General features: G+C 36.5%; 1 protein-coding gene across 2 annotated transcripts in view; it reads left to right on the top strand.

The window, feature by feature from the left end:
- LOC119075151 (zwei Ig domain protein zig-8-like) overlaps window positions 1-14,663 on the top strand; it is a 183,528-nt gene that overhangs the window by 142,548 nt on the left and 26,317 nt on the right. The window contains exon 3 of one of the 2 annotated variants that reach the window (XM_037181546.1): window positions 13,193-13,338. In XM_037181546.1, coding sequence (XP_037037441.1) covers window positions 13,193-13,338 — 146 coding nt within the window. Of the gene's footprint in view, window positions 1-13,192; window positions 13,351-14,663 lie in introns of both variants that reach the window. The other variant, XM_037181545.1, reaches the window with a different exon arrangement.

The raw sequence follows: 14,663 nt of genomic DNA, 5'->3' as shown, positions 1-14,663 counted from the left end.
CCTGTGTGTGCAGTTGAACCCTAGAGTGAAAATGAAGGCTGAAGAGGTCGAAAAATGAAATTTCAGTAAGCTCATTTCAACCGGCAAAAATAGTTATTTGTTTGCCGAGAAGTAAGTAGGAAATTCCAACAAAAGCCAAATGCGATCAGAGGGACTAGATGGCTGTGAATCTCTTGAGTCGGAAGAGGTGCAAACGTGACAGTTTGGGGGAGAATTGAGATCTTGACTTTCGTTCAGCTATAAGTAGGAGAATAAACAACTTAAAAGCGTGACAGTTAACTCGACCGCTTTCCACTACTAATCGCATTTAATTGTCAGTGGTAGAGCGAAGTACAATCGCACGCAGACTTGAATCGAATGTCAGGTTGGTGAACAAAACGAAGGTCATTGAATCTGTTCAAGTGAAGTAGTCAAGGGTGCCGAGCTTTCGTCTTAGACTAGTTTCGCTCCTAATATAGATAACTCTAGGCTTGTCGCATCAACTTAACACTTAAAAATATCTTTCGGAAATGAATGGTTCTGTGCGATTAGAGCCATAAGCAGCTGAGATAGCAGTGATTCGTTGGATTGTTAGGACAGACTACGGTGCTATTTAGTCCAATAAGCAATGAAATGAAATGATTATTTCCCTATTCCATGTAAATATTGCCTGAGCATTATACATTGCAGTGCACCGTAACGACAGTGCACTGACCATGTAGCAAAAAATAATTAAAGATTTTTTTGTTGCCATGGTAAATTAAGCGCGTGTGAAACTACTTACTCCAGAGATAGATGCTGAAAAGAAACCCAATAAACGTGACTACTGATGCTAATTGCATTGTACCGTGTTAATCGTATAATGTTATCGTTTTTTGTTGTTAATTAAAACAAACTTTTTACATGTTTTTAATAACCAATTTAGAAGGAAACTTTGTTCGTTGCTGTTATACCGTTTCGTTTACTTTTACGGCTCATGTAGACGGTGGTTTTCATGTATACTTAATTGGAATGGGGGTACACATGTTTCCGTATATCAAGCCAATATTTGTTTTTGTTTTTGATGTTTGAGCGAACAAAAACTTTTCGATTTGTTTTTTTAATTTCCGTAAATGTTCTCTTTGCAATTCTACGCTTATTTCGAGAGGTATACATCCCCCTTCCCCTTCCAGCATATCGTTTGTCACTCCATATAGACTGTATACAAATTATCAATTTGTCCTTAACAAACGTTGTGGTAGTAATAAAATCAACGTATGTCAGCTGTGAAAGCAGCCGATAGTATACCGTCGTTCAAGCGGCTCCAGCCGACAAACTTATTCCAGTTCCAATCACCATTTATATTACAACAAAATCGTTAAATCTATTACTTCATTTGTGTAAATCATTACCAAGAGTTTTGTACAAAATCTGTCATTTCAATATTGGCATGATACATTTCACTACATAACTCTAGCCATATCGTGTCACTAACATCCTTTTTCTGCCAAAAACAAGTTCAGTCACTTTGTCTTCAGGTAACCTGCAACAGTTAAGTGAAGAGGCAAGCAAAGTTGGCCTCAAGATGAACTTATCGAAAACAAAAGTCATGACCAATGAATAAGACGTAGGATTGGTCTTGCATGGGCAGCGTTCGGAAAACTCAGACTCATTTTCAAAAGCAAAATGAATAATAGTCTGAAACGCAAAGTTTTCGACACTTGTGTCCTTCCAGTGCTCACTTATGGAGCGGAAACGTTAACTTTAACGAAAGCATCCGAAGATAAATTGAGAGTGACACAAAGAGCCATGGAACGGAGTATGCTTGGAATAACACTCAGAGACAGAATGACGAATCAATGGATTCGACAACAAACCAGGGTCGTTGATGTCATGGAAAGAATAGCATCTCTGAAATGGAGCTGGGCGGGACATATTGCAAGAAGGACAGACGAACGTTGGACCAAAAAGATCATAAACTGGCGACCATATAAAAGACGAGCTATAGGTAGACCACCAGAGAGATGGCCAAACGGAATTAAGAATATTGCAGGTACAAACTGGCAGCAAATGGCAATGGATCGTACGAAATGGAAAGAAGTTGGAGAGGCCTACATCCAGCAGTGGATAGAAACAGGCTGAAAAAGAAGAAGAAAAACCTGCAAATGTCGCCACAGCTGTAGACCTCCTTTCAAAAAATACAGAGCTGAGTCAGTGAACGCGACTTCAGAACAACGCCTCCAATTATGCAAATATTCTCTGAGGAAAGGTATATATCGCATATATCGCCTAAATACTGTTACCCTACCCCAACCCCAACTACCCAAAATTATGACGGTTGAGTGAACTTCAGAACGTTACCAATGTATTCGCTAGAAAAATTCCAAGATGAGTTTGTCTGACACGTGAGCTGCCGTTATCATTTCTCCGGCTAAAACACACAATACGAATGCAATCTTAGGCGGATATGGCTCACAGTAACTCGCATGACTGACTCGTTTATCACATCAGTGTCTTTGAAATGCTTGAAGCACTGCAGAGTGTTACGATACAACGGCTTTCACGTCTGAGATAATGAGATACTGTTTTAGCGCGTTTCCACAGCAAAATCAAGACATGACTGGAGCGACATGACTCAAGCCCCATCAATATCGTTTTCAATAAATTCTTATTTCAAAGAACTTTTGATATTATTTTGTGCAGGAATTTAAATTAAAAACTTTTCTCTTTTCTCTTGTTTTTTTTTTTTCATTCCCTCTACATCTCTATGTAGGTACTTCGTTATATTGATAATTTTTCATTTTCTTCAACCAGTTTCCAGTTACAATATGCCACGATTCAAAAGGTACATATAGTCTGGTGTGTATGTACGAGTTAGAGCAGATGAAAAAAGGAAAACTCGACAACATGAAAATGTAAACGTCGAAAAGCCGGATTTATTTTGAAATATGAAAGTAACTCTATCGGAAACGTTGATTTCGGCTATAATCACTTTAGTGCATGACAATTTTTTTTCCATTCCCTTTCTTAGACGCTGTCGCATTGGTATGTTCATTATTATTCCAGTCCTAGATCAACCATTTGTATTAAAGAGGGAAAAACAGAACATAAAAACCTTTATCTTATGACCTACATCACGATGACATTGTTCGGAATGTTCCCTTTTTTCCCTTGCGTATATTTTCCTTCTCAATTATTGGTTTATAAAAGTGTATACGACAATTTACGTCATTACATAACCTATAAAAAGCTCTAACTCTGTTAAACTGATGGCGTTATAGTTGTGTTGTATAAATACATTTTTGCGATCGTCTATTATAACGCCATCAACGAAAGTAGGAAAAACTGAACAAAATTCAACAACAATATCAGAATCGTTCATTATTGTAACAGCTCAACGTTCGACTGACTGTATGATTTTCACTATATGTGGAGAAAACTTATATACAACAAAAACACATTCGTTTCGTGTGCCATCATACACTTTTTGTATTTTCTCATTCGTTTTATATATTATGTTGCTTGGAAGTAATTTTTTTTTGCGGTTCTCGTCCATATAATATCTGTTCGTCGTCCTACATTGATTCCGTTTTACCGATTTCTTTGTTCGCCCCGTATGAATTTGCAAGGGGCTTTTAGGTTTATAATGACGTGTGTCATCCCTGAAGTGAAAGGAAATAGCTATTTATGCAATATGAACATACTAGGCGAGCCAATTTTAATCTATTCGTGTTGCATACAATTGGGGTAAACCATCACGGTCCGCAAAGTTCGTGAGTAAGGCGATTTCGTACACTTTTGACATAAAATATATGGAAGAAATGTCAAATACTCACGAACTTTACGAACCATAATGGTTTACCCCTAATGTGTTTTGCAAATTTGCGAGAGAATGAACTGTTTCTACGACACGAGACCTCTCTAGTTACGTGCCGTCTAGAACAAAATATGACGTTTATTGACACAAGAAACAATGTTTCAGTTACGAGCCTCCACCCAAACAACAGACTTTGGACGGTTCGTAAATAAGTCCGCCAAAGACGGCATAAAAATATATTGCCTGGCCACTGTCCCAATCCAGAGTGCCGAGGAATTTCGTATGGGGCTTCTCGTAGCCGGTTTGTTTTTTGTTTAAATCGATTTTCCATTTAGTTCTAATAACAATGATCCCGAGAAATCGCAAGAAAAACTTGTGACATTTTTGCGGGTCTATCATTTGTCGACATTCCTTGCTGGGGTATGGATGATGAGATATTAGATTCGGTTTTTTATTCGGTTGAATTTCCGTTATGATAGACCACATCAAGGCTCCGAGAACGACTGCTGCATTATTGATAGTAAAACGTAAAGCTTTCCGAAGAAAAAAACCAGATCAAAATGATTGAAACAAAAAATAATTTTTTTTTTGTCATATTATTGTGAACGAGCTGAAGAGTCTGAATATTTAATAAACATTTTTCGTATTCTGTCTAGTTAAATATTTGCATTTTCTACAAACGAGAACCGTCTTTCTTTCAGCGAAAAACAATAGAAAATAAGGGAAAATAAGCAACTTTTCAGCACAGCATTTTCCATTAAGATTAACTCACAAACGAACCAGCTTTGCGATGGTTTGCTTCATTTCTGTTTAATATCAAAACTTGTGATTATTTTCTGGATTTGATTGTTTGCCTTTTCGATATTAATGGACTAAATAATGAAGAAAAGAAGATTCATTTTGTCTAGTAAAAGACTAACGATTATAATCTGCGCAATGCTTGAGTGCATGCTTTAGTGTAGACGAAATTGTTTGAATTTTAAATGTACCTAACAAGGGAGAGGTGAAATTATTGTCATGGTTATCGCGGACCATAAATAAAATGTAACGGCTCGCAACATCGAAAGGAAGTGCATGAATTATGAAGAGAAGCAAATATGTAATGTGTTTACCTCAGCAATAAAGTAGGAAATTTCATTTTATCGGGTGTCATTTAGCCCTCGCTACGCTCTAATCACAAACAACACCATCGAAAAGAAATCTTCAACTTTTTTTCCTCGGTTAACCTTTAACTATTTCACGACTGCAATGAGAAAACTCGTATTTTGACATCGCATTTGCCGTAAGAATATTATCTTTGTTCCAACTTCAAGTTGACGCTAAATCAATAGGGAAACAAACAGCTAAAACAGTCTAAAACATTTCAAAAATTGCAAAATCTCATCAGGTCGTGGTGACAGTGGCAAAGAAATGACCAAGCTCTAGAAGCTTATTCATTCTTTTGTGCATGTACACCTCTGGCGAATCATAAACGAAAATGTAAGTTCACTTTCATATGAAACTGAAATGACGGCATCGTTTCTTCACCAAACATGCTCTCACATGCGGGACGTGGTAGTACCAACAAAGTACACGTAAGTAATCTTTGCCACTGTCATGCCGCCGCGGTCTGATGAGCTGTGGCAATGGTGTCTCTCAGATCGAAACAGTGGCAGACACCATTCGCAAGTAATTATTAAATGAGTAAGTTATGTAATTATTTGAAACGTTATTGTTTGCTTTGTGTGGTTGCATGCCTCGCCTTCGACTCGAGCTGCAAATGCCACACATGTGCCACACATGGCAAAAATAAAAAGTTTCAAACAAGGACGTAATCTATTATTGTTGACAATGGCTGAATTTATGTAGTTTAAATGTGAAGTTAATAGAGCAAAAAGATCTGCTGATACGGACACAGAACCGAGTATTTTTAAGGATTTGTGAGTAACGGCACAAAAAAATAAAATAAAATTTTCCGTTACACCAGAATAGAGATACGAAATTTCTCATCGTCAGTACTAACTTAGTATAAATGTCACACTGTAAGCCTCAACGGACAGAAAAACGTTTCAGACTTAAATAAGAAAGTAGCAAAAATGTATTTTACAAAATTCGGCAAAAACTCATCAAAATTTCCACACTCGATTAGTCAAACAATAATTGAGAAAAACCCCAAAAAAAACGTAAACAAAATCTCATGAATTATTTACCCAACTCAACCATTTTCCATTTAATCCGGCATTTTTTTCTCTCCATCCCATCATCCCTTGAATTCCCCCATCAGAAAGAATGGTATAGGAAGAAAGAAAGAACGAAAGAAAAAAAAATAGCAAAATTTATCATCTAACTAACGACAAACGGAAGAAATTACTCTTTTTCAAACTGAACAACACCATTTTCATTTTGTATGTGGCGTTGTACTGTACACACTAGACCATAAAAATGTTCCTTCCAATAATAAAACCAAAGATTTATTACCTGTCCACTACTCTTCAAAACAACAACAATCACTAGAGGTTGGTTTTATTCAATGGGCTTCGTACAATGTGTATTTATACGACAGAACGTGTATATATAGGTATATCCTCGATATGATGTGCCATAAAACAAATCTACGGAAATTCTTCTTTTTTCTTAAAAAAAAAGTTTTCCTTTCGTCCGAAAAATAATCCTCGAGTCCGGGTCGAGGAGGGAAAAACTGGAAACTTTATATTGTTTCAATTTAGATGTTATTTTACGGAATAATGAACGAGACAATCGTCTTGGTAAGAAAAGTATTTCTCTTTTGAGAGACAAGGTGATTTTAGGACCCTGTAAATGATTGGAGATGAGTGGGTAGGTCTCGTAGCTACAACCCCTGGACACAGCCCAAAATAAACATATAACTGTACCAACATCCTACACACAACAACGTACGCCAAAATATTCGCCACAACAACACCAAAATGCCATTATGTTCAGGTTATGGCAACTCATAATTGACACCATTTCACCGACATTATTCACGGCGATTCTGCGGAGTATTTTTAGGAAGTTAAACTGGAGTAAAATGGGAATAAAGATAAATGGAGAGTACCTGAGCAATCTCCGCTTCGCTGATGACATTGCACCGATAGCAGCGAATCTAGGTCAGGCTCAGCTTATGCTACAACAGTTAAGTGAAGAGGCAAGCAAAGTTGGCCTCAAGATGAACTTATCGAAAACAAAAGTCATGACCAACATCGGGGACGATAGAGAAATCAAAATTGGTGACACTGTCATTGAACGAGTCGAAAGCTACGTATATCTAGGACATAAACTGAAGTTAGGTCTGGACAACCAGACTGCAGAAATAAGACGTAGGATTGGTCTTGCATAGGCAGCGTTCGGACGACTCAGACTAATTTTCAAAAGCAAAATGAATAATAGTCTGAAACGCAAAGTTTTCGACACTTGTGTCCTTCCAGTGCTCACTTATGGAGCGGAAACGTTGACTTTAACGAAAGCATCCGAAGATAAATTGAGAGTGACACAAAGAGCCATGGAACGGAGTATGCTTGGAATAACACTCAGAGACAGAATGACGAATCAATGGATTCGACAACAAACCAGGGTCGTTGATGTCATGGGAAGAATAGCATCTCTGAAATGGAGCTGGGCGGGACTTATTGCAAGAAGGACAGACGAACGTTGGACCAAAAAGATCATGAACTGGGCGACCATATAAAAGACGAGCTATAGGTAGACCACCAGAGAGATGGACAAACGGAATTAAGAATATTGCAGGTACAAACTGGCAGCAAATGGCAATGGATCGTACGAAATGAAAAGAAGTTGGAGAGGCCCACATCCAGCAGTGGATAGAAACGGGCTGAAAAAGAAGAAGAAAAAGAAGAATTGACGCCAAGTGCGCCTTATATTTCAAAGCATAGCGGGTGATTGTAACGCTTAACGATTTTGATATTTTTTAAACGACGTTAGCGTTATTTTGTCTGACCGTCAATTGGAAATATTTAAATTTTTGGCCAGCACATAAAACCAGCACAGCTGTCAATTTCGCATAGCAAAAATTTAAGTTTTTTTTAGTCTTGCCAAACTATCTTTCTAGTAAAGGTGGCCTCACAGTCTCTCTGCTTTCCACAGTGTACATGACAGATGACACTTCAAACAAAAGGTGTTAAGAATTTTAATTCTTCTAAATTCGTTTGTCGGTCACTGCATCGATGGTTCTACTGTTTCTACTTGTACTGGAGGGATATTCTCCCCAACACGCATGTGCCAGTACATCTACTTGAGAAAAACTCGTTACTTAGGGCATGTTGCCCGTTCAGTAGTTGTGTTTATTCTGATTCTATTCTGTACAATTGCCCTGTATTTATACCCCGAATCACGGGTATCATGATTGTTTTCAATTCAATTGCATACTTGATTTGCTATTTTCTTAGAGTGAAATCACTCGCCAAACTCTTCAAAATATTTTCGACAAAAGGTTCATCATGTGTTAAATTGTTTGAAATGTCAACTGTCACGTACACGGAGGCAAAACGGATGACTGTGAATTTAGACTAACTTACCAGTTGACGCCGTGAGTGCGGTAGAAATTCAAAATGGAAAGTGTGTAATACTTTCTAACTTTTTCATCGTTCACTTGAAATTGAAATTTTAGGCACACTTATACGGCGTGAATACAGCAATACACCAAGAATTTGATGTTGACATTATCGACGTAGTTTAAGTTTGAGTCTGTAGCGTAATTAATGCAAAATTTTAAAATCTCGCGTCTCAATACAGCTCCGGAAATTTTCGGTGTTTATAGTCGAGACACGATCCAAGAATCGTTGTACTTATGATTCCCGTTCATTCTTTAAAATTCCATTAAATTTAATAAGCGAACCAACTAACGCTGGCTTTGTCCAGGAGACGTTAAACATTCATTTGCTAAAAGTGACTACTCAACCAACGCTTTGTTTCTTTTTAAGTCCCACTTAATATTCTAACATTTGGAACAGTAAAACATCTAACCAAAGTGAATGAAAAATTTTCATATCCAATTATGAATGTAATAAATTAGAAGTAGTTTCTCGGCGGTATGTTCAACATTTAATGCTGTGATGGAATAAACGAAGAATGTGACTGACGTTTCGGTTAATATGAAATTTAATTTGCAGAAAGCATTTTTGTTCATAAAATCACATGTTTAATGCAGTAGTGGAAGATCATTTACCAAACACGGCCATTATATTCGGTCGACTGCTAATTAGTTATGAAAACCACACCGTAGTTAATGAGCCGTAAATTTATGAATAAGAACTGAGATTTGGCTCCAGTTTTTCTGTATTGTTATACCGTACCCAGCAGTGCATGCGAGAGGTTTTTGTTTTAATCGGAAAGGTTCGTTTAACTCTAATCATGCTTCTAATAAGCACTGCATCTCTACAATATATGATTGCAGCTGTATGTGGTTGCTGATGAAAGTAGAGCGGTGTGTTAAGAACGTTAAGAAACAGATACTGAATGAAATTGGACCCATGAATCGAATGTCGGTCTACTCCATCTGTCAAAGTGACGTTTTAAACGTCAAACTAAAATAAATATGCTGATTAGTCACAATATCATTTGATTTTCTTCAATTCTATCATAAATAGAATTTAAAATAATAAATTTAATTTGAAAGAACTTGAAATATTTATTTTTGTTTGACGTTTAAAACGTCACTTTGACAGGAATAGATCGACTTTTGATCCCAACTGTCACAAATATCCGTTTTCTTGCTGCATTCTCAATCGACTGTATGCATTGGAGGACGGAGACTACTTTTAAATACAATACCACTTGAACTTTCTCATAAAATCAAACGCAGAACATAGCCCAACCAGTGGAAAAAATAGGTAGAATTCAAGAAATCCAAGAAAATGTTTTCCTAAAAACAGTCCCAGTGCACTATCCGCACATACCAAACTGTAAGTCACACACAAAGAGGATACGAAATTCCCGATGTAATTAAAGCATATTGTTTTACCCAGTAAAAGCTGGAGTAACATTATCACAAAAGCAATACACACACATCGACCGCATACGATGCAGTTATGAAATTTTCCCGTCGAAAATACAATACCCTCGAGCACATTACTGTAGTTCGTTCCCAAATCCCTCCACCCTCCCATTCTATTAACAAAAAGCCATCGCATATTCTGCCCAAATATAAAGTATGAACCTCCTTATAAAGTGCTGTATTCGGTATTTGTGCAATACAACCAACGTACACATTTTTGTAACATGAACCCTATAAAGTTCGGTATAACTTGCTTGTTCTGAAATTATTATTTCATTGTTTCCTGTTTGGTATATTTTTCTTTGTTATACTTTTTCTGTAATGTCATTATTATGTGCATGATGTACTGTAGGTTCCCGGTTTCATCCGGTACAGTGTAGTACAACCATATTATATTATAATTTGAATGAAATTTAATTTCCCATTTTACATCGGTTCTTAATGATGTCAATAATCTCTATAGCACGTCACAGTTAGCAGCATCTTTTTTGTTAAATAAATGTTTCTCTTAAAATGTTCGGAAATAGTTAGTTTTGCGCCGTAGGATCAGATTTTTTTGGTAAAATTTTGGTTGTTTCCAGTCAAATTTTTTTTGGTAAAAATTATTTGGCAGATAATGAGAAAAACTAAGCCAGCTTGTTTGAACTAAAATTGGGTGTAAAATTTAATTTTTGCGTTACGAAGCTGAAAGCGTCAACTCTAGCGATATCATTCATTTTAGAAATTGTACTTCAAAGACTGCGTCACACTTTTCTCGAAAAGATTTTTGTTGGGATATCAGTCGTTTTAGAAGTTTTAGAACACTGCTTTTTATAACAGTTTATAACAGAAATTCGAAAATTTGGCGAAATTTGAAAATTTGACGAAATTCGAAAATTTGACGAAAATCGAAAATTTGACGAAAATCGAAAATTTGACAAAATTCGAAAATTTGACGAAATTCGAAAATTTGACGAAAATCGAAAATTTGACGAAAATCGAAAATTTGACAAAATTCGAAAATTTGACGAAATTCGAAAATTTGACAAAATTCGAAAATTTGACGAAATTCGAAAATTTGACGAAATTCGAAAATTTGACGAAAATTGAAAATTTGACGAAATTCGAAAATTTGACGAAAATCGAAAATTTGACGAAAATCGAAAATTTGACGAAAATCGAAAATTTGACGAAAATCGAAAATTTGACGAAAATCGAAAATTTGACGAAAATCGAAAATTTGACGAAAATCGAAAATTTGACGCAAATCGAAAATTTGACAAAATTCGAAAATTTGACGAAATTCGAAAATTTGACGAAATGACCCACCCATTTCCAACTTTCGACATTTTTCACATATGCCCCTCTGTTCTACTCGTAAAACTCTGAGACTTTGCCGAAGAAAGTAACTCTCTATCTCTCATAATTGCAAAAATATTAGTCCTTTCATCCTACGCTCGAGTAGCTCAAAATGTGGTCACTCTAATCACTCTAGCTCAAACGAATCTGCCCCGATTTTTAAAATTATTTTTTCGAATCGTGTTACGAATACCTTTAATTTGATGGGTCGCACGCCTCTGTAGGTTTCAATACAGCTAAGCTACAGCCGAAAACGCGTTCCCGACCCTCGAAAACCACACTCAGAAACCACTTCGAGGCCAATAAAACAAAATTCTGGTTTTTCCTGGGGTAATGGCGTATCACAATTTCATTTTTATGCCCACCCTCAGGTTCCTGCAAAATTTCATGGAGATTGGCTGACTAGTTTCCGAGATCGTACGTCGATAGATAGATAGACAGATAGACAGATAGAAACATACAGAGTATTTTTCGTTGAAATAGTGCGTGAAAGGAGTTACATACATTACATTACAGAAAAATCAAACTTTTCGATCATTTTTGCGCAAAAATGCAATAGTATTTTTCGTACCAAAATACGATTTTTTCAGCACCAGTTTTCAACGTGTCCACTCGTTCAGGACGTGTGCTAAAAAAATCCATTCTGACACGATAAATCGCCAAAAAATTGTCAAGATATGTTGTATTTCAGTTGTCCGGTTCACAAAATACTATTCTGCACCGGAGTAACATAATGCGACTATTTTCGTCACGACGACTACGACCGAAAAGTTCAATTTTTTTCAGACGCAGAAAACGTCATTTGTCACTCGTGATGAAAGCAGAATCTTTTAGGACACGTCGTTGTCCTAACGAGGTGAAGCCTAAAAAATTCCACTTTTCATGACAGGTAACAAAAAATACTATTTCTTAACGTATGCTGAAAGGCTTTTTTTAGCGAATGCGAGGTTTCCAGCAAGAGCCGGAGGCGAGTTCTGTAATCGAATTTGCTAAAAACTCCTCCGAAACCCCGTTTTCCTAAATAAAGTCGCGATATTTCAACACTAGTTAGGAAAATAGCATATTTGTCTCACTCTGAGAGTTCAGCATTTGGTCATCTGAACTGTCAATTCAGTTTCTCTTTTTTTTGTTGATTTGTTAAAATTCGATTTTTGTGTTTGGAGCATTTTCTAAAACCTCACACATTAAAAAACGTTGTGTTCACCTCTGCCACCTCTCTCGCTTCGCTCTTGGTGGAATTTCCTATTTTGTCAATTAACTATTTAAAAATACTTTACATGCTACATGCGTCGAAAACCCTACTTTTCATGTTTTAAGCACTTCTTTCGACGCCCTCAGCATGTGAAAAATCCATTACATAACTCGGGATAAAAATGAAAAGTCTCGTTTTCGTGTGTTTATTGACCTCGGCTACGCCTCGGATCAACAAAACTCACACGAAAACTCTACTTTTCATCTTTTTATCCCTAGTCATGTAAAATACTAATACTAATAATGTCAACGGAAATTACTGAACTTTATTGACTGTTCTCAGCAGAAAACAAATCCTTTGAACAGTGGCTTCAAATTTAAATGTAAAATGAGATAAAATCGAAAGTTCCAGTTAAATTTTTCTGAAAATTGAATCGAACCGAAAGTAAACAATTTAAAACGTTGACCGATTTACAATTCTTTTGTCTCACACAATTTCGTAAAGAGTTTAAGGTCTGTTCTGAATCGATGCCTCACGTTATGTGATACATCGTTTGATTTCCGAAATTGGAAAATTGGAAAAACATTTTCTGTAACACAACAAAAAAGATGAAAAACCAATATAAATCCATTATGATAGATAACGGAAAAATTGGACGATGAGCAGATATAACCCTGCTAAAACAAACAAAATCGTATACTCAATTTATTTGCCGTACAAAAATAGATTTTTCATGTCAAACAGAAAAGAAAACCCCCGTTTTTCCACATGAGAAAACAATTGACCTTTCCTTTTTTTTCTACTCTCAACACAGTTGTTACATCACTTCCACTATTACTATTTAACTTAACCCATTCTCCGTTTCCATTTTTTCCAGATGTTGTTAAAACGGATAATGTGCAGGGAACATCATCGGAACAAACTAATCAACAACATAATTTCTACAATCTACCGTATGTGGCGTCGAACTACACAGCCAATGTAACGTATCAGATTGGTACTCATGCGTTTTTACATTGTAAGGTTAGTGCCACGGTTAGTATTAATTGAATCTTTCTTATTGCTTTATTGTAATTTATCTAAATGTTAACATTTTTCACATACGATCATTAAGTCTGTTACTTCTTCAGTTCAATGTTTTGTTCCTGATGAATTTCATGCGGTAGTACCAATATACCTGATGAAGTTCAAGTGGTAGAAGTGTTTACTAAGTCATGATTTTCAGACGGTAACTACCAGATAAACTTCATGCGGTAGTGTGCAAAGTGCAATTTACTGTGAAACGTCATCCACATATCCATAACCTTACCGCTTTTCCATCGCAGCAGAGTTAAATAAACCAAGCGGTTCATTTTCGAAATGTCAAATAAGGGACCTAATACACCGTATGAAAATGAACTCAAATGAACACTGACATAAATTGAAAAATTTTATTCGCAAAAAAATAGGGCTACTAGATCATGTCCGGAGCGATAGCGGAGGACTTGATGCAGTCTAACCCCCAAAAAAAGAACGAAGAAATTTTTTTGAGACGCGGCAACTATATATAGCCGAACATTTCAGTTTCTACCCTTTGATCTATATCACCACAAAACCTATTCTATCATATTCTCGCTTCAAATACGAGCAAAACGAGCTATCACTCGACTATTCTTCTTCTTCTTTTTCAGCCTGTTTCTATCCACAGCTGGATGTAGGTCTCTCCAACTTCTTTCCATTTCGTACGATCACTCGACTATGTAGGTTTAAAATTGCCGGAGATACATCGTTTTGAAATCTGTCACTTTCATACAAAATACACCAAATTGACTTTTTCCAAACAATCAAAATCCTTCAACTTACTCTGTATGTTTCTATCTATCTATCTATCTATCTATCTATCTATCTATCTATCTATCTATCGACGGACGATCTCGGAAACTAGTCAGCCAATCTCCATGAAATTTTGCAGGAGCTCAGGTGGGCATAAAAATGAAAATTTGATACGCCATCACCCCAGGAAAAATCAGAATTTTGTTTTATTGCCCTCGAAGTGGCTTCTGAGTGTGGTTTTTGAAGGTCGGGAACGCGTTTTCGGCTGTAGCTCAGCTGTATTGAAACTTACAGGGGCGTGTGACCCATCAAATGAAATGTATTCGCCACACGAAACAAAAAAATAATTAGATTCGGTTGAGCTAGAGTGGTCAGAGTGACCAAATTTTGATCTACTCGAGCGTAGGATGAAAGGAGTAACATTTTAGAGTTTTAGAGTTTTACGAGTAGAACAGACTGGCATATGAAAAATGTCGAAAGTTAGAAATGGATGGGTCAATTAGGGTTTTAGAGTTATTTCTTGAATGGTGGCAGAT

The sequence above is a fragment of the Bradysia coprophila genome, unplaced genomic scaffold, assembly GCF_014529535.1.
Source record: "Bradysia coprophila strain Holo2 unplaced genomic scaffold, BU_Bcop_v1 contig_193, whole genome shotgun sequence".
Classification (NCBI taxonomy): domain Eukaryota; kingdom Metazoa; phylum Arthropoda; class Insecta; order Diptera; family Sciaridae; genus Bradysia; species Bradysia coprophila.
The sequence above is the reverse complement of the archived record's forward strand: the minus strand, read 5'-3'. Positions and strand labels throughout refer to the sequence as shown.